This window comes from Empidonax traillii, unplaced genomic scaffold, assembly GCF_003031625.1.
Source record: "Empidonax traillii isolate 1590-97213 ecotype Southwest subspecies unplaced genomic scaffold, ASM303162v1 scaffold434:size946695, whole genome shotgun sequence".
In the NCBI taxonomy this organism is placed as follows: Eukaryota; Metazoa; Chordata; class Aves; order Passeriformes; family Tyrannidae; genus Empidonax; species Empidonax traillii.
Window position 1 is genome coordinate 306,865 of NW_020955627.1, and position 26,522 is coordinate 333,386.

Sequence of the window (26,522 nt, forward strand, 5' to 3'; positions counted from 1 at the left end):
ACGCTGCTGCTGCTTTTGAGAACACACGCAGGATCACTCTCGAGGAGAAAAGACAACGCAGAAAGAATCGCGTCTTGTCGATATCACCTGGAGAGTCTTTCTGCTGTACGTTCTGCAACCGGACTTGTCTATCTCGCATTGGCCTTTTTAGCCATCAGCGCGCTTGTAGCAAGCGTGGGTAGAGCCCCTCTCAAATCTTCGTTCGCGAAGCCTAGCCATGAAATGAAAGAAGAGTAGCATAAAAAGGACTACAGAACTGCAATCAGTCTCCGAACCAGCAGTAAGAACTCACTACATAACATTTCAGACTAGGACATCTAGGGGAAAAATCCTGTTTTTTGGTTAAATAAAATAAAGCCACATTTTTTCCATGTTTCACTGATGTCCCAGTTGAAAGGAGTTTCAAATCAGCAACAAGAAATCCGGGAGAAGCTGTCACAGACTATTAATGGGCTGCTTTTCAACTGGAAACGCTTCTACATCCACGTTTTCTGGGGACATACCTATCGTGAGGTAGGAACTCATTGTCCCACGTAAAATTTGGAAAAGACAAAATAGACTGAAGTTCAGCTCCAAAGTCTCAGACTCAAAAGATTTGAAAATGCCTTGTCAAACATGGGTAAACTTGTCAAACAAAGGTAAACTTACTAAATTCATGAAAAATAAGAGAGTTTAGTTCCTAAGACTACTACAGTGTCTAACAAGCTAATGTTTTGAGCCAGAACCAACCTGAAACATTTTGTTATTATCTTCACTTTTGTATTTTACAAGCCCAGTTCTCCCACTTGTTATCCTACCACATATTCTCAGCCCCTGATTTACCCTGAGGCTGGTGCTCATTCCTCACGTTCCTGGCACTCTTCCTAAACCACCAGCACTCAGCTGTTAGGACTAACTCCCTGTTTCCAGACCTCTTAATGGTTTTTGTGATACTGGGGTTTTGCACCCAGCCCTAACAGCAGAGATATCGTGTCTCCAGTCTCTTCACACCGTGGTTCTCATTACCCACCTTCTTAAGGTACCCCCAACACTACTTTAGTTTCCTGAATACCCACTCCAGGCTTATGGCAGAAGCGAGCAGAAAGGGAACACCCTTCTACCCACCACACTTCTATAGGGTGTCTTGGCCGCATGGATTCTCAAATGCACTTTAAGTGCTGAGCTTTTCTGGAAGCTTTCCCCGCACTCACTGCACTCGCAGGGCTTGGTTCCTGCATGGATCCTCAGGTGGGCACTGAGGGCGGAGCTGTGCCTGAACGTTTTTCCGCACTCCTCACACTTGTAGGGTCTCTCCCCACGGTGGATCCGCAGGTGGACGTTGAGAGCCGAGCTCCGCCGGAAGCTGTCCCCGCATTCCACGCAGATGAAGGGCCGCTCCTCGGCATGTGTGCTCTGGTGCTTGGCCAGGGTGGAGTGGTCGCTGCACCTCTGGCCGCACTCGGTGCACTGGTAGGGGTTAGGCAGGAGGCTGCCATGGTACATGGGCAGGGCCTTTCCGCCGTGGATTCGGCGATGAGCGGTGAGTGCTGAGCTCTGGCTGAAGCCCTTCCCACATACAGGGCACTTGTAGGGCTTCTCGCCCGTGTGCGTCCGTGTGTGGGTCACCAGTGAGGAGCTCTGCCGGAAGGTTTTCCCACACTCAGTGCACTCGTATGGTTTTTCTCCTGTGTGAATCCTCTGATGCCGAATGATGGCTGAGCTGTCCCGGAAACACTTCCCGCAGTCTTGGCATTTGTGGGGCTTCTCTCCCGTGTGGACTCTCCAGTGTATGATCAGGGAGGAACGGTCATTGAAGGTTTTCTCACACCTGAGGCAATTAAAGGGTTTCTCACCCTTGTGGCTGCGCTGGTGGACGATGAGATGTGAGTTCTGGCTGAAGCTCTTCCCGCACTCGTTGCACAGGTAGTGCCTCTCTCCTGTGTGGGTCCGCTGGTGCCTGATCACGTTGGACCTCTGGCTGAAGGTCTTCTCACACTCGTTGCACTGGTAGGGCTTCTCGCCAGTGTGGATCCGCTGATGTTTGATCAGGTCCGAGTTGCGGGTGAAACTCTTCCCACATTCGGAGCAGCTGAAGGGTTTCTCTGCCAGGTGGATCCTCTGGTGTTGGCTCAGGTAAGAACTCCGGCTGAAGCTCTTCCCACATTCGTGACACTCATAGGTTTTCTCTCCCACCTGTTGAATCCAAATGGCACCATTCCCACACATGGGTGGGTTGGGCTTGTCCCCAGCAAGGATAACCTTGCTGATGTGGCCTCTACCACTGTCCTCGCACTCCCAGATTTTCATCCTGTAGGGAGTTACCATTCCCTGTCTCTTTGCAAAAGATGCCTCCATCTCACTTTCCATCTCCAGCTCCTGCTTGCAGTCTTGTCTTTGATTGGCGTCCTGCAAGGTATCTCCTGTGAGCTTCCTGGGGGAACACAGATGCAATTCAGCTCTCACAGGACTTTCCTGATGAAGGCTGCCGTTCTGCATGTCGCCCATGGTCCTGTCACCTGCTGGAGTGAACAGAAGAACTAGCAATGAATAACCCTCTGCCTCTCTGAAGGAGAAACCCAAACAGGAGGGCCATCAAGACCTGCTGCACCATGAGCGGACAGCACAGGAGACAGCCCCTCAGTATCTTCTCAGGGCGGAGGGCATGGAAACCAAGGAGCATAGGAACGGAATGTGACTCAAGAATGGGTGGCCACTGTGGCACAGATTGCAAAGGGGGTCCTCTTTCATAAAGTTACAGCCCTAAAGGGCAAGACCTGTCACTTTCTTGCCCTCAAAGTTCCCATGTTGCAAGGTTAGAGGAACATCACGACAGCTCTCCTCAACAACCCCCACTGTATCTGCTTTCCTTCCTGCTGCCTGTGAACCACTGCTCTTCTGTCAACATTCCTATGCTTAATCAAGGAAGGAAACAGCCACCACCACTGGAACATCCACCCAAGTAGATGCCCAGTAGACTATTTTCCTTCTTCTTTCCAGTCACAGCACTCTTCCTTAAAAAGAAAGCCCTATATATTCTACAGCAAATTCTATCTAAATTTTGTCTACAAAACAGATAGGCAAGTGAGTGGAAAGATAAACTGTTTTATTTAATCAAGCAGGAAAATGAACCTTTAGACTGAAACATTTAGAGGCTCCTGATTTTTTACTGGTTGTACTCATTTGGAGAACATGCCTTGGAAATGCATGCTAGAGTGTGAAGTAAGCGGATGAGCTGGGTGGCACTGCTTAAGATCATCCTCTGACATGGAATATGAGGTCATGCAGCAGGTTTTGTTTTGGGTGATCTGCAGATTTTGGAAGGCACCACCACACTGGTTATATCAATTCCCGAAGTTTTGTTTGCAACACTTAGGGATGAAAAACATTTGTAGTACAAATAAAGGTACTCAAAAGCATCTCAAAGCACATCAAAGCAGCAAAGTGTCTGTGTAAAAGGAAGACAAAGCCACACTTTGGTTAATTATGTCTTTTAACACTCTGAGCGTAGTCTTTGCTGAAAAATACACAGGATTTGGTTTCATTTTGGACAGAGCCTAGATACTCCAGGACTGCCTACAAATCTTCCTGAAAGTAGTATCTCTACACTATGGGAGCAGAAGAGGCAGGGTGACTGCAGAGCGTGCAGCACAGTACCCACCAAATTTTCAGCATTCAGCTCTTCCCTTCCTGGACATGCTTCATGCAATTTCTCACCTTGTGAGCAGTCTCTCTACTGTCCTGGTATTCAGTTGCTTCTGGCCAAAAGGCTGTTTCTCTTCACTCCATCTGAAAGGTTAAAGTCAAGTTGGGGAGTGCAGGTCCTGATGAGAGGAAAGAAAACAGACATAATAAATACCCATCATAGTAGCAGTGCTGTAGAATGAGATTTCAGGAGGATAAGTGTTTAGGACCTAGAAGCAACCTAGACCATAGGAAAATGACACTCAGAAACATGAGTCAGGGTCACTTTCTGTCCTGCCGTGCACACTGTGACACCCCTGTTTGGGTCCGATAACCAGAGCTATCTCATGTAGCACAGACAGGTCAACCACACACACTGAGAGCTGCCTGCCAGCTTGCTGCCCTCTCACAAGTGTCTGGATGTTTCTCCTGCTGCACTCCCAGACCAAAAATGCCTCCTGACGAGTTTTGTATAACAAAAATATCAATTCTTCAAACCCTGTTCTCCCCATCACCTTTCTTCCCAGTGAACTAAAGGAGAACATAATGTAGGTAATTAAGTTCCGTTCTGCAGATGGAGTAAAAAAGCCACTTTCACAACCAGGCTGCTTTTTGCCTCTGTCTGGAACCCTGTTTATTGCCTTCACTGAAGGAGTACCTTGCTCAGTTGCTCTCAGTGGATCAGCCAGGCACGCATAGATCTGGGCAAGAGACGAGATTTTGATCTGCTCACACATTTATTGACAGGAACAGTTCGAAGGCAGAATTTTTTGTCCTGTGCTCCATCAAAATGGCCTCCTTCTAGATGGACTTCAAAGAGCTGGCAGTAAGCTGGAGTTTGTGCACAAATACCAATATGTCCACACTCAGCCTGTCAGGGGGAAGAAGGGGGAGGGAGGCATCAGGGAGGCAAGGAGGGAGGAAGCGGGAGCAGCAGAGGATGGAGTGTTGGGAATGCAGCTGTCTATGACATCACCAGTGAAGAAGTGGAGGTGACACCTCTGACAGCACACTGGGCCCCGACTGTCGGCCCTGCCTGTCGCAGGCCCTGCTCACAGCTCGATGTCAGCTATGAGGGCTTACCTGGTTTTGTCTGGTGAGTAGGAAACATCTCTCCTCCAAGCCCTGCTGTGAGGAAGGGCAGCTGAAGTGGCTGCTCTGCACCCGTCCCCATCGCTCCTCAGCTTGGGCAGTTTGGAGGTAAAAGGAAGGGATGGGAACACCCTCCAACACCTCAGGTGCAAAGATCCCAAGGCTTACAATTTTGCCAGTTTTCATCCACTGGTGCTGGTAGTGACCTAGGAGCTGGGGAGCAGTCAGAGCTGGATGTGTAGGCACAGGCTGGAGCAGAGGTGGACACTGGAGACAGGGACACTTGGGTGCCTTAAAGCAGACAGAAGCACAGAATCTAGACTTGACTTGCAAGGCCAGGAGGAAAGAGCTGGCCCAGTGAAGCAACAGAGGAGGCAGGAGAAAGAGGTCTGAGAGAGGACCTTGGTTAAAGACCTACTTAGCCAGAGGAAGAACATTTGCAGAGGCTAAAAATCTTGAAATGGAACAGTCTCCTTGCTCCAGCCCCAATAGCATAGCAATATTCCCAGTTTAAGCCATGACTTCCATTTGTCCCAGTTCAAGATTTGAATCTCCAGAGCTACGGTGAAGGCCCCTCAGCCAAGTGCTGTCCCCAAAATACTACACCTCTTTCAACATGGGTGAAGCAGGTTTTCCCCAGGTCTGGACCCACCATCTCTAGTCTGTTACTGCACTTTCCACATGCTGGATCCTGCACCCAGAAAAGGCAACAGCGATTTGGATTCAACACTCCAGCTCTTCTGAATGTGGCACGATTAGCACTTCCTTCTCCCTCTGACTCCCTGCATTTTTTTTCACCAGTGCTCTTGGGTTGGGGCTGCATAGTTGGCCCTCAGTGGACAAAGGCACAGCAGGCAGGAACGCCACTCTCCAACCAGGAGTACCGCCAGTTTTTCAAGTTCCTGCGGATCACCCTCCAAGCCAGCACTGCCTGCCATCTCCGTGAGCTGTACGGCTGCCAGAACTCATTGGTCCAGACACTGGACAAGTACGAAAACCATGGAGTCATCCCTCAAGGTAAAGCCAACTGTGATTCCCAATAGCAGGGCGGCTGGATGGGGGTTCCACATGGCCAGCACGGGACCTGATCACTGGGAGAGGATAGACTCAGGAGGTGGTGAGGGAGAGGGGTGGGAAGCAATCCTGCAGTGAAGAGAAGGCATGTGCTCATGCACATCCTCTCTCACACTTGATTGCATCCACATGTGTCCCTAGGAACAGCCTCCTCTCACATCCTGGGTCATGGAGATGACCAAGAAACCATCAAGTTTCTCACAAGGTTCAGAGGGTGCCCAAATGACACAGGGGTTTTCATGGAGGGATGTCACTCGACAGCGAGGCTATTGCTAAGGGCTGGTAGGATGCCAGCACTGAAGTTTATCACTAGATTTGTCTCTTTATTTGTCTCTTTCTAGGACCCGTATGTTCCGAAATGCCAGGAAATCCTTTCTTCCCCAACTTCTGCACCTTTTCTTTTTACCGCTGTATTAAGAAAAAGTATTTTCTTAAGGTGAGTTATTTAGCTATTTCTTGGAGATTATGTGTGCCCTGGGCAAGTAACAGGCAAAAGGGAGAGCCCTGAAAATGAGGAAGTGGGAAAACAAGAGGCTAAAAGACAGGGAAGAGAGGAGAGAGCCAGGGGCAGCCCACCTTCCAGGGGCACTCACAGCAAGCTTCAGATGGCACCTGAAGCCACTTGCCAAAAAGGAGACTTTGCAGGACTTATCTTCAAAAAAAATGAACCTTTGAGGACCACCTCAGCCCTCCTCTCTAGCTCTCATTACCAATCAAGTTGAGACAATCTAGGTTTCTCCAGAAGAGAGGGGGACTCATGCTGGCTAGAAGAGAAGGAAAGTAAAGACAGCTGTGAGTCCCATGAGAGTCTTACAGAGAGACTTGACAAAGAAAGGATATGAAGGTTTCTTTGCCTTCTTGGGCTCATCTTTGTAGGGAGTGGGAAAGATGGGACTGTGCAGTGAGAGCTAAACTCACAGAACAGGGGAGTGCCTAGGTGCCTGCTCCTGAAGTCTCTACAGAGGTATGTTTTCTCCTCCACAGAGGATTGCATGCCCAGGAGAGAACAGCGCCAAGCTGAACCACGCACCAGGCACCAACGACATTACCACGAGCAGTGATGCCGTGTCATCCAGAAGCGTCAACCCGCAGCCACTTTACCCCACATCTCCTACAAGTACCCATCCAGCTGGCTCCAGCCCTGACATGGAAGTATCTGTGACCTCCAGCTTCTTACCTGCTGGCCCAGAAGCCACAGAGGTGACAGCCAGTGGCCAGCAGCTGCCCAGCAGTGACATCGAGGATCTCCTTCTCAGGCTGCTAGATAGCCAGGTGCAGAGCTCGCTGCAGACACTGAAGTTGCTGTTGTCCGTTGGGAAGGCAGTGAAGGAAGAAGAGTTGCAGGAGGCTGCTGCGAGGCTGCTGGAGGCCCTGAACAATGCAAATGTGGCTCAGTAGCCAAACAATTGACATGAGTCAACAGTGTGGGAAATTACAGGGGAAAAGCCACCTCCTGCAAAATCTGTTTGCTTGCTATTGCAAGCTATGGTGCTTGTTGTGTAACTCAAGGAATGTCACGGGAGAATGTTGTCTTTTTGTCATTAAATGTAGTGCTTCTGCTCAAAAGCATTAAGAGCAGGATCTTCTTTGGAAGTATGCATGTGAATATACACATACAGATACACAGGGCGTGCTCTCCAAATGCAGGAAGGCCTTATCCTGCAAGGGAACTGCTGGTCTAGCATTCTCCTTGTACTGGGGCTTGCACATGGTTGACATCTACTTCCAAAATGATGCTATGAAACACACAGGATAAATATTCATATTAAGAGCCTTTCTTTGTCTCAGAAAATCAGTCTGATTTATGGAGATTTTGGCTGAAGTGCTGTTCCTTTTCTAAACACTGAACATATCTGTAAGTAAAACTGTGTCAAGGCATTTGGAGCTATCACTTGCTGCCAAAAGCAGAGTGGAAAATCTCCACGAACCAGCTCTGCTGCTCTGAATGTCCACTTAGAATGAGTTTGGAGCTACCTTAAACTCAACATAAGCTCCAGTGGTTCTGGCTTTCAAGAGACAACCACTGAAGTGAGAAACCCCTTCCTTTGGCAGACCTTCTTGTAATCTGTTCCACTGAGGGCTATGAGGAGAAGGGGACCAAAGGCATTTCTCCTTGAGGATGCACCACACCAAGCAACATCCCTGTGGAGAGGGTCAGGGATGTTGGTTTTCTTTATACTGCCTAAGTGTCACAAACACAGCTGAGTGAAATACATGCTCTCTATCCATTGAAGGAAGTTCCTTAGAAAGATCTCAAAATCACAGGTTCTCCATTTGTTCTCATAAATGTAATCTTTCCCAAGGCTGAAGGCAGGTCACACACAGGACATATGCAAGCCCTGGAACAAGTCTGCAGGCTTCCTTTCACAAAGGACTGCTCAGCTCACAGTCCTTATCTGGCGGGATCCCTAACAGAGCACACACTGCCCTGGCATCACCCTGGCACACCAGCTCATTCTCTTCTCCCTAGAAAGTGGCCAAACCTGCCGGACCCTTGTCTGATGTGTGTCGCCGCCAACTGCCTGGGCAATGACATCTCCAGCCCCAGTAGAGGGGGCACTTCTGGCAGCACCCTTGCTTGCCATCACCGCCCTCGGGTCCCGGCTGGAGGCGTAAGATTTGGCAACCGCGAGCCGATCGCTACAGATTTCCCACTCGGATGGCTCCGGCCGAGCCCTCCGCCAAGCCACGGCCGGGGCGGAGCGGGCAGCGGGGGCTGCGGGCCGGGCAGAGCCACTCAGCGCCAGCCCCCCGCCCGGGCCGAACCCCGCAGCTCTCCCGCAGCGCCTCGACACTGCCCCGGCGCCTCGACACTGCCCCGGCGCTCCCCAGCCCGTCCCTTCGCGGGGCTCCCTCGCCCGGCGCCGCCCCGCTTTTGTTGCGGATTTACCCGCGGACTTACCGGGGCCGGGGCCATGAGCGCGGCGGTGGGGGGCGGGGCTGGGCGGCGGCGCTGCGGGCCCGCCGGGCGAGGGGCGGCGCGCTGGGCTCCGCTGACTCGGCGGTGTTAACCCTTGTGAGCGCCTGGCGACGGGAAGCGGGTCCACCTCTCCGGGGCCGCGCTGCTCCGAGCTCTGGGCGGGGCCGCGCCCTGAGGGAGGTGCCCTCTCGGCGCAGGGGGAGCGGAGACCCACCCCCGGGGGCTGCGGGTCCCGGCGTGGTGGTGGGGTCACTGCCGCCCCCCTGCTCGGCGGTGCTGGGACGGAGGCGGCTTGGCACGGGTTTGCATCCTAGTGAGTACCGGGGCTCTCCAGAGGCGGGAGCTTCGCTGGCTCCCGTGCCAGAGGAGCCCCGGTCGCAGCTCGTACCTGCCCGGACGCACCGTAGTCAACAATCAGACACAGTTCTCAAGGAACCACTGAGCCTGGATTTCCAGAGCTCCCTGCTCTCGATTCCCAGACCTGCCTGTGTTCTACCGAGCCTGCAGGCCCCAGCGGGAAGGGAAGCACCACCGCTGGAGCCTAAAGCTGCTTTCTTTGTGTGACAAGATGGTGTTTTCTTGCCCGGGAACACTTACTCCACGTCCCTCCACTACGGTTCCTCAAGGTTTTTTGAGACTGGTCACCACCGCAGCTTCTGCTGTGCAGGTACAGCTTAATATATCCCAGGACATACACATGTACAACTTATGCCACACGAAAGGATCCATCCATCCATCACAGGCAAAACTTACCCGTTGCAGAACAGCCTGCAAGTGCTGCTGGAGCAGAGGCATTCAGACAGTTAATTTTTCACCAGGGGAATGCAGGAATGGCTGTTACCTTTGATTGAGGTACAGCAGTAAGTAAGGGGCTGAAGTGTGTGGCAATCAATTTCTGTCAGTGACATTTGAGAAGAATGTTGGGAAAGTGTTGTTCACCAAGCCCTCCACATGTGCAACTGAGGAAAAATGTTATTGTTTTTCAGGGAGCAACTGACTTCACAGTTCATCCACTCCTGCAGAAGTCTCTAATCTTGGGAGATAGAAAAGCACTAATCACACCAGTAAAGAAGGACAATGACATGCCCCTGAGGTGATTTCAAGAAAATTAATGTTAACATTCAGGAACTTGGTAAATACTGGGCCATTTCCTTATTTCTAACTGCCCTCAGCAACAACAAATACCATTCTTGTCTTCATCTTAGTAGGAACCCTTCCTACTTTTGGATAGCAACATTTCCAGAAACAGAGAGAGTGGAGTTATTCCTAAATACAAAGTCTGGACTGAGCGATTGCTGATTCCAAAGGAGTTAGACTGCAGTCTAGACTTTGCAGCCTTCCTTTTTCAGAGGGGAGGACTTTGCACTTTCTTTCTCATGAGCACTGCCCCATCTCCCTCCTCCAAGATGCTCTCCCTTGTAGGACAGGCAAGTTTAATATCACTGGTAGCAAAAAACAAACCACTTATGCAAAACTCCCATTATCAGAGGATGAGTCCAAACAGCAAGAGGTGGAGGAGGGAAGGGGAGTCAAGTAATTTCTTACAGGCGAGCAGAGTGAAATCTTCCCTGCCTTTTATTTTAGACATTGCTGCAAAAACCCCATGCAGCACAGCTCTGACAACAAACTTGAAGGGACATGGGAAAAATCTGTTTCAACAACACCTTGTTTCAAAAGCAAATTATGAAAGAGCCAAATTGTCACTTATTACTTGGCCCTAAGCACTATTCTACAGTAAAAGCATCAGTATTATCAAGAATCTGCCATGTGATTTGTAAGCCCAAGCCCAGTTATCACCTATGGCCTCTACTGCAATCTTGCACTCTGTCTGCATGTTGTTTTCTGCCTCCTGAGAGCACACCTCAGTGAGTATCCTGTACCTGACTGCCTTGCTTCTGAAGTAGAACTGTCAGCTGAATTTCTCAAAGTACTACTGGGATATTAGCTGAATGTCCTTGACTAGTTTAATCACTAGTCAGAAAACCTCCATTTTTAAACTAAGTAAAAACCTGGTGGTCCTGTTTCTTACTGTTCACCTGTTGCCCAGGTGCACATCTAAACCAAGTTTCATAGTAAATCAGTTGCACCTTTTTTTTGACATCTTTTTTTTGTATCTTCAGCAGCCCAGCATTTTGTGTCACTTCCACAGAAGCTATCCATATTACATGAACAATGCTGCAGGCATACATGAAAGCAGAAATTTTGAAAATCCAAGTTATCCCACTCACTCACCCCATGAAACCTCATCTCTTTCCCCACAGATGCTGCTATCTACAAACAAGTGTTAATACCCACCAAAATCATGCCACAATAAAGAAAATTCATCACCTGTTTGAGCAGAGGATGCTTCCACGCCTTTTCAACACAATTTCCAGCAGCAGTCACACAATTGCAGCTCCCACCAGAGTGCAGCCCAACAAAGCACGTTTCATTATATCTTTAGGAATTTTCTGCTACTCCATCCCCTGCACAGGTAGCAGCTTGTTGCACCAGGCAGAGATTTTCTTCACTGGGGATTCAAGAGCAGCTACTACCATTGCACTTTCTCCACATGCCATTTATGGAACATTGAGCTTTTGTAGAGGGTTAATTATCTCTGTTCTCTGTAACTCCTTCCTCTGCACTGTGAGACACCTGTGGCCAAAAGAAGCAGAGTTCACCATCAGACAAGAAATGGCTTTTCTGAGCTGCACTACCTCTTATTCCCACTATCTTTATCACAAATCAAGTCTTACAATATTTGCTCTGTAACTGAGGGCAAGGGCTATTAGTTCCAAAGTGTATCACACATCAACCTTCACCGATTTTCTGTCTGCCTGAAGGTTGATAGCAGCAGCAACTGTATTACACTATGCACTAATGAAACAAAGTAGGAAACATTAGACATTTCAATTTAAACAAAAAGGAAACTGGAATGGATGAAAAAGGTTAACAAGCTTTGCTTTGCTGCTTCGTGACTGTACAAAAATGTCCGGCTCAGTCTCATCAGACTGCATTTCACAGTCTCACAATACAAGTCCTCACTCACAGTCTCACAATACAAGTCCTCACCCTCATTTCCTTTTTAATCCCAATATTAATAGGGCCACTATTTCCTGTTTTCAGGGGTGGTTGTGATCTTTGGCAGTATCATAATCATACATCTCAAGAGCATATTCCTTCAGTTAAGGACTCAGTCCTTAAAAAAAATCTGATTTGTTAATTTGAGGTGAAAAAGCGCAGCCCACTATGTATTAAAAAAGAACACCTTAAATAACTCTGAAAACTCAAACATGAACTCAGAATCAACAATTCCCAATTCAGTGAGTCCAATTTAATTTTTTTTTTTTTTTTAGCCAGTATTCTGAAACAACTATTTAAGTTTTCAAATGCTGACTAAGGTTGAGTCAGTTATTCAGCTCTATCTGAAATGAACAGTTTTGTGGCTAAAGTTGGCTACAGCTGGCTGGAGTTCTTAATTACTTGTTTTCCCATTAGGCAAAGCCTTTCAAACCAAACAAGAGCTGAGTTTGAAATTACAGGAATGTTACTTGAGGGGTTTTCAGAAAACCTCCCTGGAAAACAGTATTTTCAGGTAACTTTCAAAGACAACAAAGTATCAAAACATTCTGAAACTGAGTGAAAAGTCTCCAAAGTACCTTACTCTGTTCCCAGAGCAATGCTTTTGAGAACTGGGATAAAGTTTGGGTTATTTCTCTATAATCTTAAAATAATCAAGCTTGCTTTTCCTAACTTCCACTTGTGGTGCTGAGGAGTCTTATTACGTTCCCAATTAATAGAAAAGTAAATCTCTGATTTCTCTATGCAACATTCGTATTCTGCTGCTCAGTGACCACGGACTTTGATTATAGAGGTATCTGCAGCCAGTTCCTCCTGGATGCAGCACCTATGTGCATGGCTCTGAAATCATGGAGTGAGGTGGGAGAAAATAGTGCTGAAAGGCAGCCTGTCTACATGAAAACACTGAACTCAGAGGCCCATGTTTTATATTCACGTGTAACTGCAACCTGCAAAATTATTTTTATCTTCTTTCATTTCAAGACAAGGATGAAAAGGTGTGAGGCCAAGTCTCAAACACCAATATTCACCTCGTCAAGCACACTGCCTGTTGAAAGCCATCAGTAAGCTGTTTGTGGGAGGAATATGACACCCATGGGTGCATGCTGTAAGTCTTCTAAAGGTATCATAGAAGAGTATTAAGTACAAGAGGGCAGTAGGGAAGACAGAAAAAAAAAGTCCCTTCTTTTGGAGAATTCACTTCTGAGAGGTGCAGCTGTCCTAGAGTAGCTTACAAACAACTGTCAGGCAGGCTGGACTGAGATCCTGAAGCCCCACATGGAGTGTCTTCGGCATTGCAGCATAACAGCATAACCACTCCAAAGCTGAAGGAAGAGAAGCCACAAGATGGAAGAAGTTGAACACCTCATTTATCCCTGTATTGTTCCAGTACAACACAGTGGCCACAGAGTTCATCTCAGCACTCTCAAACAAAGGCACCCTTTGAGTGTATTTCCCTGAAGTACAGTCTGGTACGAGTAGACATAGTTTCTTTTCTTTGTAGAGGTTCTCCAAAGTGAAGTAAGATGCTGAATTCTCACACTCAGTTTTAAGTTTTGTGACAATGAGAATTCGCATCAAATTCCTGCTGACCCTCTCCAGTCCAGAAAGAATCATCCTTTCTTTCTTAAACACCAGCTCTGCATGAGGTGATTCACTGGAACACAAAAACAGTTGCTATAAACAAAGCTACCATTCAGTCACAGCCAAAGATGAAAAAACAAAATCAGGCTAAATTTAAATGTATTCCATGAATTGCAGTGAGCAAACTGTTTACTAAGGCTTTTATACACCAACAATTTGCCACAGAATCCAAAATATTGGTCCTTTAGTTTTACCAAGATGACATACTCTGCTGCACACAACCAAATTCCTACCTGCTCCTTTCAGAACTTGCCTGCTCACCATATTTAATTGTTTCAGCACCTCCCCAGCAGTGACTTGTCCTTGTGGGAGAGCTGCATCAGTCCTTGAGCTTCAGAGGCAGAGGGGTGGGAACCCTGGAAGTGGGAACAGCCAGGAAAGAAAAGAGGAGCCTGAGGTGGTGAAACACGTGATGACAGTGGCAGTGGGGTGAGGTTAGGGGTGACTGAAGGATTTGTAAGACAACCACTCCCCTCTTCTGGGCAGGAGAGATCAATGTGGCTTTCCCTACAACAGGTAGTGGGAACACCAGAGGGTACCCAGTGATCTTAAACCAGTGACTCTCAAAGGTCTGGGGCATTTGCTTGTGACTCCCTGTGAGCTCACAAGAGTGGTGAAACTCCAGCTGAAAGTATGGGGTATATAGTCAGGCACTCTTCCACTGGGACAGTGTCATAGTTCTGATTTTAGCAAGGAATTTTTTTCTTTCCATTCCCTCCCTGAGTGTTTGCTCTGTGGATGAACCATCAAGGTAAAACAAAAGAATTCGCCTGGTCCACTAAATGGCCGAGACATTAGTCTCCTAGCAAGGAAGGGGGAGGAACTGGGGAAAGGCTAGGGTGTGTGGGTGGAAGGAGGTGGGGTTTGGGGGTTGGAGCTCAGCTCTGGACCGGAGGGGAGCCTGCTGCAGGCAGGAGACACTGCCTGGTCTTTCTTTCTTTGTCTCTTTCCTGTCGGAGGGGAGTTTGTTGCTGCTGCTCTCAACTTAGCTATTGCTGGCTGCAGGCCCTGATTACAACGCACCCTAATCAGCTGAAGTTTGTGAGTTTTCTTCCATTGGGAGAACTTTCTGTTTTATTGCTGTTGTTTTTCCTTCCCCTTCCCTCCCCACCCCAACACCCGGCGGCAACCAAGGATCTCACAGCGCCACCTGGTGACGGGCACTGGACATTACAAGTTCTACTCCTCTAGTGATCCAACAGCGTCACCTGGTGACTACTATAGGACACTACAAGTTCTGCACCTTTGATAACTCAACAGCGCCACCTGGTGAACGGTATAAGACATTACAAATTGTGCATCTCCAGTGACCTGACGGCGCCCCCTGCTGACTGTGGCTGGAACTGCACCAAAGGGTGCTAAAAATTGAACTATTTAGTTTCCCTTTCGCCGGTTTATCGGTTTTGTTCTTGAAGGGGATTATTGGTGGGTATAGGAGTATTGCTTGGTTGTTTTACTTGTTTAACAGCATCAGGAATGCCATGGAGGTCACCAGTGTCTGAGAGAGGTTCAGTCCTTGGCGTGTGCTGATGGAGAATGCACTTTCCTGAAGACAGATGTCACAGACGCTCCTGTGGACCACTTACAACATGTAAGGCACTACACTGCAGTGTTACAGGAAGGTCTGTTGGAGAGGCATGTAAAAAACCTTGATTTTTGGACCATTTCTGGTTCCTGCCCCTTAGGTGGACAGTCTAACCAGACAGAGTCCAAGCTAACACTGAGCCACACTCACTCCTTGGATAGGGAGGCAGTATCTCAAGCACTCGTTTGCATAAACCTTTACCTCAAAGAAACAGTAATTCTCATTTATCTATGCAATAGTCGACATTAATATAATTATTTGAAACATAGATATTATTACAGCTGAGTGCAAGATTAAACTTATTGTCCTAGCTGTTACAAGGACTATCCTAAAAGCATTTCACATCAAGAATTCTGTGAATGATATTGAAGACTGCACATGATATTCTAAATCTGAACTTGTACCAACTTGAATGGTTGAACTAACACTTAGGCTCTTACTCTGAAAATATTTAATTCTGCCATATATAGCTTGGTGAGACATTAATTATTTCACTCACTTGGAACTAATCCATAAGTCTAAGGAGTTCATAGGTATATTGGGTAATAGAACCTCTATAAATTCCCAAGTACAAAATGGAATGTATAATTTTATTTTCTCATTAACATGTAAGATATGCCTTACATACAGCATCAAATCTGGGCTGAAGAGAGAACTAGTAGAAATGCCCTGAGCACATCACTAAGTGTGCAGAGTTCACTGTGTGGTCATCAAAATGTGGTTGAAATTTGTGCAGTAACTCGATGTCTGTGATACAGCCATTCATTGGGAATCTCTCTACAGTTCCCAAACTGGTATATTCAGTAATTCCTATCTATGTAATTAAAACCACTGCCACGGTTTCATGTTCCAAATATTGCAGTGTGCAGCCAGATTGTCCTTTTCAATACCAGCATCAAGGTATGAAATCCATCTTTTTCCCTTCAGTTTGGTATCTGTGGCTTAATTTGATCCAAAAGTTCTGCTTGCACTCCACTCCCAGAGTATGTCCCTAGTGCTGAGTTTCTAGGGTGAACTTTGGCATAAATCTCCTTGATAGTTACCAGTCTTGATCCAAAGTTTTTTCCAAGGTCTAGGGCACACATCATCTAGTCTTTCACAGCAGTTTCTAATCTTAAAACACTCTCCAGTCAGAGTGACACACTGACTGAAGCAAAAAAATATCATTGCAGGAGTGCAGTGTTCAATTTTTATTTGTATATACCAGAGCATTCTCATATTTTTTTTTCATGGTTATTCAATGGCCTATCTTCAGTGGTTTACTGCCTGCTGGGTAATAGCTCCTTTCTAATCAATTTTAGATTATTTTTCTCCGTATTTACTCCTATCTTCTTTTACAGACCTTTTAAACCAAAATCAATTTCACTTTTGCCTCAAATAGCCCTCCTGGCTGTGCAAGCATGGACTTTTGAACTTCGTTCCTGGAATCTAAATTAGAGCATGCACCATATTAATCCTGGTCTTAAACAGAGAAGCACACACACATTCAACTTTTCTGAGATTCTAGGCAAGGCACACTGAAACCACCCAAAATTTAGATCAATACTGCTCTTCCTGAACAGGGATCCCAATTAATGGAGAAGAGTTTTATGTTACAAGCACCCTAAGTCTGGGTTCACACACGAGATTAAAAACCCATCCCCAGGTGCTGTCCCAGTTCTAACAGCAGGTCTGTACCCAATTAACATGTGCAGTGCCACACAAAGTACTGCTGTATGGCAATATCTTATGATGCTAAAAGCACACTTATACCTACCCTGCCTTTGCATCACACTGAACAAGAGCTATATCCAGCTTTCCAGTACTTACTCCATGGAAAGAAAGCAGTGGAAGAACAATGCCCTTCACGAAATCATAGAATGCTTTGGGTTGAAAGGGACCTTAAAGATCAACTCGTTCTAAAACCCTGTTATGGGCAGGGATGCCACTCGCTAGATCAGGTTGCTCAGCGCCCCATCCATCCTGGCCTTGAATGTGGAGTATCTGCAACTTCTCTGGGCAATTTCCTCTTGTGCATTCATAATTAAGCTCCTGCTTGACAGTCATATCCCACCACCTTGCTGATTATCTTTTGTGCTCTGCTACAACTACATGGCACATTGGATCTCTCCGGAGGTACTGGTGTCTTTAACCTGTGATTGCAGGTGGCAGAACCCACCCCACTGATCCTGCATCCCCGAAGTGATATGGATCACCTGCAGCACATCAAATAACAGTGAGTCTCAGGAGGGAGAGGAGGACACAAGACGTATTGGAGAACAGAGCAAGAGGAGGGGTGAATGCATACATGGTGAGTGCTGCTGAATAGAAGAGGAATTTACTTGGAAAGCGTGGAGCAATCCCAAAGTTACCATGCTCTGTTGTCTGATGCCCTCTGGTGACGTCATGGAGCTCTCCCAGGAGATGACTTCAACAAAGACATCAAGTCCAACACCTCTCACAGCAACACCCAATATGAAGATGAGCCACAGGAGAGAGGAGCAAAATAAAACACAGGCCATGGGAGGGAATCAACATGAGGGTACGTGCATGCCCACAGTGCTGCAGAAGTGAGGGAGTCTGAGGAGCTGGAACTGAGGTCTTCTCCTTGAGCAAAAGAGTTTTGTGACAGCTCACAGACCATGGTCGTGGAGAAAAGCAGGCCAAGAGACTATGGTAAGGAAATATACCCAGCAGAAGAGCACATGTGGTATCTCCACAGGAGCTCTGCCGTTCAGCATCATTATCCTTTCTTCTCTCCTGAGTCCTCTCTCTTCCCAGTGAGGAGAAGGGACCATAACAAACCCATTTGGAGCAGTTATCTCTTGCACACACAACCACTGCTGCATTGCAAAGAGGCTTCTCTGTTATTCACTGGTAGAATGGTGCTCACTCCTGGAGGCACCTTGAGAGGAGGGGTTGTGGGTGCCCAATGCCCAGTGTTCTCACATACTTGGAAAATTTTTTTGCCAATAAGAAAAGTCTAATTTACGTCTTAAAAAAACCTAACAGAAACATTGTTAACGACTAAGTCATACCCAGGGTGGCACTTCCCAAACATAATCTGTCTCAACTCTTGGCCTCTTGTATTTATGGCTCTTTCAGCACAAGGTAGTAGATACACACTCATTCAGTCTCTAATTTACCTGGGGGCTCTCAGTGGTGTGGCGCAGTGGGTATGACATTTGAGGGAGTTGCATTCCCATGTAAAAGCAGGGCCTTTTTGGAGGGTGCAAATCTTTAGATGAAGTGGGAGAAAAACCTAAAAACCTGGGTTGTAAGTCCTAACAATTAGGAGCTGCTGGCTGTCTGAGTCCTGAACTTAGTTCCAAATGAACTTCTCTGCAGTAGGGAAGTTAAAAGAAATAACCAACAGGTGAGCAAAAACAACACTGTTTTAATGAAAAATGGAAGACAGTCTAGACACCAAAGCCAAAGCAGGGAGAAATAAGGCAGATTTCAGATAAATGACAAAAGGAGAGAGAAGGAAGAAAGCCAAATCTTCAGAGATCTGAAAAAAGCAGTAGCAGAAATTATCTTTATGTGTATACATAAATATATGTATGCATATATATAGAAATCCTGCTCTTTTCCTCCATCAGCAATTTATTGTAATAAATTAAGGGAAATCACGGATAACATTTAAAAATGCAAATACTTGATATCTCCAGTTCTTTTTCCTGGGTAAGCATAAGTCTGTCTGCATCTGGAGACAATGAAAGGATGAACTGGCTTAAAGGTGAGGAAAGATTTAATGTCGACTTTCCACCTAAGCCTGTGACTGTGAAGAAAGATAGTTGGGTGTTCACACATGTCCTGCCCCACTCCTTTTCTCACCTCTCATGGGTAACGTGCTTTGTCCTGAGATAAGAACACCGGTGGGTTTGGCAGTAGGAACTGTCTGGATGCTTCCATAATTAACACATTCCAGAGTGGGGAGGGCAGAGACATTTTGGGGATTGGCTTTGGTGCAGATCTGCCTGCATGAGGTTGTAAAACGCTGCCAAAGATGGGGCAAATCTGTCTCGCAAGGTTACAGGCAGCTTCTGGGTGCAGTGCACTAGTGTGGGCGTGGGGTGATGCTACAAAAATTGTGTGGGTGGGTGCGAATCCCCAAAACTTACCTGAGAGCAGTGAAGCATAAGAAAAACCCTGTTGTTCATTCAAACCAGGGGCAACATGTAAGCCCCCAGCTAGCTCAGCCCATATCTCCCTGGGATGGCGACGTTTCCCCAGTCTTTTAAACACACACTTCCTCTCGGCCTCTTTTTTGCTTCTTCTGTCTTTATTTGATCTCCTTAAGTCTTCACACCGTGGGTAACATTCCAGATAACATTCCACTAAGTTTGAATATGTGCCTTAACATTACTAAATCAGGATAATTTCATTTTACTACTTAAGTTTTATAGTTTTTTTTTTTTCATTTTTGTAATGAAAGTTTAAAAATAATGAGTGAGAAGGGTGTTTTGCAGAAGAGAAAAGCATAAGAAAAACTATTTTCTTAGAAGTATGATGCAGTAATAAATTTGAGAGTATAAAACTGGAGAGATGATCTCTCTGTGGAGCTGTTCTGAGCTTGTTTAGACTTTATCTTTTGAGGCAGCCAGCAGTTTTTCATTTAGAAAGAAGTATGATGTGGGGAGATAAGCCCAGGTTAATGGTGATTAGGTGAGTGCCTGTTTGTTTAAGCATCTTCTCATTTTATGGTTCTTTAGAGAGGGGTCATATTTAAGAACAACTCTTTGAGTGAGGATAAATAAAAAGTAATTTAAAAAAAGAAGTTAAAGAGAGGGAAATTGTAGAGATGCAGGAGGAAAAAATCCCCGGAAGAATATTTTACATAGGAAAACAACAAACAAATGGAGGCAGAAAATGAGTAGAAGAGGAGAAAAGGAAGATCTGCTTCCCAGGATGAGAAGGGAGGTACCCAGCATCTTTGTGAGGCCATTTCATCACCATTTAATGCTTTGGAGATTTGGGAGGTTCCTGGTGACTGGAAAGAGTATGAGAAATATGGGCAGGAAAAATGATCCAGGGACGGACAGATCAGTCTGTGCCTGGGAAGGTCGCAAAGCAACTCCCAGCAAATGAATAACAGGGTGATTAGAAACGGCCAGCATGGATTTACCGCAGCCTGGCCATGTCTGTGACTGCTGATGACGATGCAGTGATTGGCTTCTTTGGATGCAGAGTGTGTTTGATGCTGTTTCCTTGTTTGTAGTAAAGCTTTACATTTAAGGCTCCTCTACAGGAGCCTTACAGCAAGAAACTGGTGAGATGTATCCTGCCTTGATAATCACACTTGTCCCCACTAACATCTCCCTACCAGAGTCCATGCAGCTGGCACTCTTATTTTGTACTTCAAACGTAACAACTCTCAGAAGGCTCTGATTCTTGCTTTCTTGGGTAGATATAGGTTTCTGTTCCTGTGCCTGGCAGATTTTTGGCCTCTGAGTTGCTGAGAGCCGAGGGTTGACCCTCATGCTCCCAGGTGTGTCGTATGCAGCCGAGTGCCGTTTTTGCCCAGATGAGAAGAGCTCTGGATAACTAGAGAGTAAAATACTATTGTAAAGTACTGGGCCTCCACACATGGTTAATAAATCATGTTTTATAGGGTGATTTTTCTGTCTATCTAAAATGCACCATATATTTATAATGGCAACGGTTCTGAGAAAGGTTAAACGTGTCACTGCTAAAGAAAACGCATTACAAAGCTGATATTGCTGGAAGGACAAGTGCTTTTTTTGCAAGAAACCTTAAGGTCTTGAAAAATGACAGGCAGGAGCAGATTTCTCACAGTTTGGAGATGGCACAAATAAATTTGAAGAGGAACAGAAATACTGAAAGAGATGGTTAAAAATGACCTTTCTCACTGTCAGTCTAAGAAGTGTACTAAATTTAAAGTAGGTCTGTTCCAAATAACTTTCATACAGACGAGGAGAGTTTTTTTACCCATGCATTGAGGTGACAGTAGTCGAAAAGATAGCAAAATTTAAGTTTAGTCCAGTAAATCTCCCATTATTTTACCAGCTGTTTTAAGAGAGAGTCTTTTATTACTCATGCTTTTTATGGGGGTCCTTTTTTTTTAATTAGAAGTCTTGTCAAAAGCATGTTTGCTTTTAGATGCTGAAGGGTGTTTTTGAAATGACTGCTACTAAATTGTCTAAGGCAGAACAGAATATAACTTCCTCGTGTTGGAGTCGTGAGCAGCTTTAAGAAGCTCATATTTCTCTTAATGCAGCTGGATGGGCATTCTTTCAGCAGAAGCAGACTTTAAAAAGTGTTTGTTGCTATATCATCTCATTTTATACTAAGGATTGCTTTTCAGAAAATATAAACCACTAGGCAATTTAGAAGGAAAAGCCTAAAACTGATACAGAATGCAGAGATGGAAACACCTAGGAAACAGCTATGGTGTGCTTCCCAGCAATATTGTCAATATATTGCACAATGAGATCTCAAGATCTGAGGAAAACAGAGAGTGAAAGAGTTCATCAGGGTCTCCCACAGCAGCTTTGTTTAAAGCTTTTTTACCCAAATTTTCCTCTCCAATAGGAAGCACTGGCTCTGTCTGTCACTCAGAAGGCTTCATCGCTGTTGCTCAGATCAATAAATGCACCTCATTGTATGTACAGAAACCACTAGGAAACTCATTTTCTTGTACTAGATCTGTGCACTACATGGACCAGCACATGGCTTCTGAGAGAGATGTGTTTTCTTTTTCCCCTCCAGCTGGAGGCCAGTTCCCAGCAGTAGACCCCAGGGGTTAATAGTGGGACTTCTTAACATACTTCTTAACCTTTATAAATGACCCAGACAAGGAGGCAAAGTGCACTCTCAGATGGTCCAAAACTGAGAGGAGAAATAACTCCATACACCAGTACAGGCTGGAGAAGAGAAGTGGGATCTTATCCATGTTTATAAGTACCTGATAAGAAGGAGTAGTGACAGAGCCAAGTGATGCCCAATGGAAGGATGAGAAGCAACGGGGACAAACTGAAATACAGGAAGTTCCAATGAAATGTAAGAAAAACCTTTTTTCCATGAGAGTGGCCAAATACTGGAACAGGCTGCACAGAGTTGTGGAGTTTCCACCTTTGGAGATACTCAAAACCTCACTAGAAACAGCCCTTTACCACCTGCTTGAGGTGACCCTGCTCTGGGCAGGGGTTGGACTGGAAGTTTCCAGAGGTGCCTTCACCCCGTGGCCATTCTGCAGTTTTGGAGTGATAATGGTCAGCCTGGCCCCAGGCAGCCAGATGCACCAAGCTCTCTCTCAGGGCATTTTCTGTCTAAGGCACTCATGGACATCAGCCTTTTCAGAACAGTTCTGTGACAGATGGTAGCCCAGGGCTGAAACCAGAGATAGCCCCAGAGCAGCACAGAAACCCTGTGTAGGTCTTTGATGCACCTGTTTCAGCTCATTCAATTCTACCTTCAAGATGAGTCAAAGCTGGAAGTTTTGCTGAATTCTGGATTAGGATGTGTCTGAAGAGCAAAAGAAAATTCTGAATGCATTATGATCTTATTCTGTTGGCCAGTAGAGGGAGAAAGAGAGAGAAAAAGGAAAGTCATTCTTGATTCTCTGAGACTGTGTAGCTATTCTCTATCATGTTGGCACCAGGACTTCACAGCCCCGGGGCCAAACTTGCTCTGTCAGAGCTGTTGTAATGGATAAAACCACATTAGATTTAGCTATTCTTGTAGGTATTTTAATCACACTGAATAACCTGCTATGTGGCTAATATCAAGGACTGAACCCAGCTGTAATCTGTCCTGGTAGCTGACTTGTCACTCTGAACAGGTTTCCCATACACCTAGAGAAGCATTTGATGCATTAAAGTCTGTGTTTCAATTAAACTTTTTCTCCCGTAACAAGGCTGTAAATTGATCAAACGAGACTGCTCCATTCCAGCCATTTAGAAGGGTGTCCTCTGATACAAAGGGAGGAGAAAGCACTCTCAGGGCTTTACTTCCAGCCCTGAACTTCTTACCCGACTGAGAGGGGACAGGGGACAAGATCAGTCCCCCACCCCAACCCTTCATTGCTTTCAGCATTTAATTAGAGAGAGAAAGAGTACTGTTCTTTCCCTTTCTGATGGCCTATCACTAAGCAAAGTGAGTACTTTGTTCATGTGTAATATTGAAACAAGTTAACCTCACAAAAGATAACGTTGCCCCAGCATGCCAACACTTTTCTAACAGAGTTGCATCTCCATGTTGCTGTTTAATAGCAGCAGATTATAAATGATGCATTTAATGCTGAAAGTTATTGATGGAGAAATATAGGAAAATAAGCTATAGTTTAATCTAAAATCAGATCACGTTTTTCTGTGTCCAATTTCAAATATAGCTATCCACTTGCCTCTGGCCTGAGTAAGCCACAAAGTGAACAGGGTCCAGGTTGTGCTGCTGCTCCAATGCAGTTCTGTCACTGAACTGTATGAGCTGCACCAGACATCTTCATTTCTCCCTCTTCATCTCCAGAACTCCATATTGGCAATTTTTAATAGAGTTCTGCTCTCACAATAGTGTTTCCAGGACAGACTAAACGGTGTCGAGTCCCAAGTACAATTTTCAGAGCTGAATGTATGGCACATAAAAGCCAGTCAATCAGTCCTCAGTGACACAGATCCTTCTGCATATAATTGCCTTATGAGCAGCCCTTTGGAAAAAGATGCCTGTGAAACTTCTGTCTGATGTTTGTAACTTGCTATGCACACTCAGTTACTCTACACAACCTCTTCTAGAGCGTGAAAAATGTCCACCCTCTGGAACTTTTTCGGTAGAAAAATGGGAAAGAAAAACATGATAGAGAGTCTTTCTCCTTGCTTTGTTATTTTAATGTGTCACATTCCTCCCAGATGAGTTTCATGGCAAATGAAGAAACATGTTGTGTACAGTTAAAAACTGCAATACAATGAAGGATAGAGGATATTCTTCTCAAAGATTAATATAAGCCTTAAATGGACATTGAGACATGTCCACGTGGTGGCAGCAGAGGAGGAAAGTGAGGAAATATCTGCAGGAAGCCCAAGGATAAAACATTAGGAACCTGAGTTGAAGCATTTCTTATTTGAGTGCACACTTAAAGGCATGCATGTTAAAAATTAAGGCTGTGATCCAATGTGCTGAGCATCTGTGACCACCCTAATCCAGCCAGAAGACTCAATCATCATCAGAGTAAACAAACATGTGGTCACCTGGCATACACACACTCCTCTCTCAAGAAAACTGCTTCAGCTGTCAGAAGTTAGAAATAAAGAAAAATGAGCTTAATAAAAAGGAGGTGGACAAGAAAAACCCTCAAGCAACTAAATAATGGTTTTCTACTCTGAGAAATATGCAGTCTGTTTTATTTTCAAAAAAGTTAGGTATGCTTTGCCTCTTGCAAGCCAGGTGAGTGTATTTTTCCATCTGCCTCACCACTCTGACAGTCTCACATAGCTGGACTAGGCTCCCAGCACTCTCCAGAACTCCCAGGGAGGTACAAGGGAGGAGCAGGACACGGCACACACTTTTGCTAAATTTCATACTTTTACTTTGGAGGAAAAAAATGTACTGAATTCCAGCTGAGCTAGAGAACAGAGTGATAGAGTAAGATGCTCCTTAGGCTTTTCACATGAACTGTATTTCCTGAGCAACTTCTGTGAGGGAAGAGTGACAGTTACTGAGGAAGTCAACTCAAACTGCCTTCTCTGAGGTGTTTTAATTTCTTTATCACAAAGTGAGAATAGCTCCCTCCGAGCTGTTTTCATTACCAGATAACCCAAGCAATGCTGTGCTCCCAGCAGAGTAAGCCCTTTTTCCAACCCACACAATGCCAACAGTAGCCAGTGCTTCCAGTTCCTCAAGAAATGGTGTCTGTTGGTGGTACCTTCACATACAGCAGGGGGACACAAAGCAACCAAGCCTTTTTAGTGTGTGAGTGCAATCATTCTGCATCCAGAGAAAATATAGACACACAGAATGTGTCCCCAGGACACAGGACAAGACAAATGTGATTCTTCATAAGGATGGAAGGCTGAGCACTGATATTAGTGCTAAGGGTAGCTCTGTATCACAAAAGTTCAAACCGCAGTTTGAGCACTGTCTGCAGTTTCCATTAACTAGGATTCTTCTCCATGGTCAAGGGAAAGAAAGGGGGCAAACAGCAGTGGTTAGGGACCCAGGGAAATCTGTCATGGGCTGTCTTCACTGATGACCAACTCTAAGTCTTCAGGACTTAGTTTTACTCTCCAACTTACTGCTAGGACTGAAGAGCCCTCAATTGCAAATAAAACATCTGTGACCTCTCTCCTTCTGGAACATGATCTCTTTCTTGCTAGTCTGAAAATGGAGCTTGTCATGATTTTAGAGTACGATGTGCTCCTGCTGTCGTGCCTTTACATACGAGTCCCCATCCTCTGCCTATGACACATATTCCTTATACCTCTTCTTATTCACTGTATCTTTTAGTGTTCCAGGTCTCCTGTCCCATCCTGAGCACTAAATCTCACATGCAAATGCAAGTTAAATACAGCTTAGGATTCGTGCTGGAAACTTTTATCTAAAAACAGTGGAAAGCAGTACATCACTTGATAGGAGCCTGCACTACATTTACTGCAGCGAGCAGATGTCTACCCGTAACACACTGATTTTCACACACACACAAATTCAAAGTGCTTGAATCCAAGGTGGCACAACTCCACCTTGCTGGTCAGAGGCAGCAGCAATCACCCATTTAAACTGCCTTGGACCAGACATCCCTTGTACATCAGTGGGGGTGATATAGGGTGGTAGCATTTCTATAAGATGCCTTGGACAAGGGAGAGAAAGGACCTGAAGCTTCAGACTGTACTTTGGAACCAAATGGAAGAAGCACAAGCTGGACACAGCTTAGTAACACAGCTTAGTACAGGACAAGCAAATTAGCAACCATATCACTAAATGCTGTGCATTTTAAAAGGCATTTAGAAAGGAAGAGAAGCCAGTTCCTCCCAGCTCTGCTGGAACCCCAGCTGACTTCTACCCTATACCTTTTCCAATAGACTGGGTAGAAGTTAGAATTTACTAAGCCCGAGACCACTTTTCTCTCCAAATCACACACTGAAACTATTTATGCTACCCTTGATATGCATAAATTTCAGGACCTGCTAGTCAGCATTGGATTTTTACTGTTTTTTTTTTTTCAGAAATGTGGCATTTAAGAGGTCCATTCACAACTAGCAGCCAAGCAAATGTGAGTTCCTCCTGAGCAGGCAGGTCCAGCTAATTTCAAAATGAGTTGCTCTGTGAAGGAAGCATAGCACTTCCCAGATCACGGAAATGGTTTACCGGCCCAAGCCTCATATAAAATAGTCTCTTGGTGAGAAGCTGCACAGTTTTAAAAAGTGTCAGAGAAACCATTACGTGATAAAAATTCACAGAGCAATTTTGCCAAAAAAAAAGCATAAATAAAAAGTGCATGATTTCTCTCCCAGACTTTCTCGCAAGTCAGCTGCATTCAAGGAGCTGTGCCACAGCTACAGA

The 26,522-nt window shown here is 45.6% G+C and overlaps 2 protein-coding genes across 5 annotated transcripts; one reads left to right on the forward strand and one right to left on the reverse strand.

Annotated features, from left to right (window-relative positions):
* Window positions 1-231: 231 nt before the first annotated feature.
* LOC114062786 (zinc finger protein 501-like) lies at window positions 232-8,829 on the reverse strand. 4 transcript variants are annotated; one of them, XM_027894633.1, is made up of 3 exons: window positions 8,729-8,829; window positions 3,694-3,800; window positions 232-2,498 (listed from the first exon to the last, which is right to left on the reverse strand). In XM_027894633.1, the coding sequence occupies exon 3, from the start codon at window positions 2,482-2,484 to the stop codon at window positions 1,063-1,065; it is 1,422 nt and encodes a 473-aa protein (XP_027750434.1). In that variant the 5' UTR covers window positions 2,485-2,498; window positions 3,694-3,800; window positions 8,729-8,829; the 3' UTR covers window positions 232-1,062. The 4 variants fall into 4 exon arrangements, with proteins under 4 accessions (XP_027750434.1, XP_027750436.1, XP_027750433.1 ...); XM_027894635.1 differs by lacking the exon at window positions 8,729-8,829 and adding an exon at window positions 4,744-4,937 and having other exon boundaries at window positions 232-2,495; XM_027894632.1 differs by lacking the exon at window positions 8,729-8,829 and adding an exon at window positions 4,744-4,937.
* Window positions 4,646-7,279, forward strand: LOC114062787 (acrosin-binding protein-like). The gene is made up of 4 exons (XM_027894636.1): window positions 4,646-4,756; window positions 5,554-5,769; window positions 6,168-6,262; window positions 6,811-7,279. Exons 1-4 carry the CDS (start codon window positions 4,723-4,725, stop codon window positions 7,222-7,224), a joined length of 759 nt encoding a protein of 252 aa, XP_027750437.1. The 5' UTR covers window positions 4,646-4,722; the 3' UTR covers window positions 7,225-7,279.
* Window positions 8,830-26,522: the final 17,693 nt, after the last annotated feature.

Excerpts from the sequence above, each read along its gene's own strand:
- LOC114062787 (XM_027894636.1), top strand. The coding sequence starts at position 4,723 with ATGTCAGCTATGAGGGCTTACCTGGTTTTGTCTG. Across the intron at positions 4,757-5,553 it reads GGCTTACCTGGTTTTGTCTG|TGCTCTTGGGTTGGGGCTGC; the intron begins GTGAGTAGGAAA and ends TTTTTTCACCAG. Across the intron at positions 6,263-6,810 it reads AGAAAAAGTATTTTCTTAAG|AGGATTGCATGCCCAGGAGA; the intron begins GTGAGTTATTTA and ends TCTCCTCCACAG.
- LOC114062786 (XM_027894633.1), bottom strand. The coding sequence starts at position 2,484 with ATGGGCGACATGCAGAACGGCAGCCTTCATCAGGAAAGTCCTGTGAGA.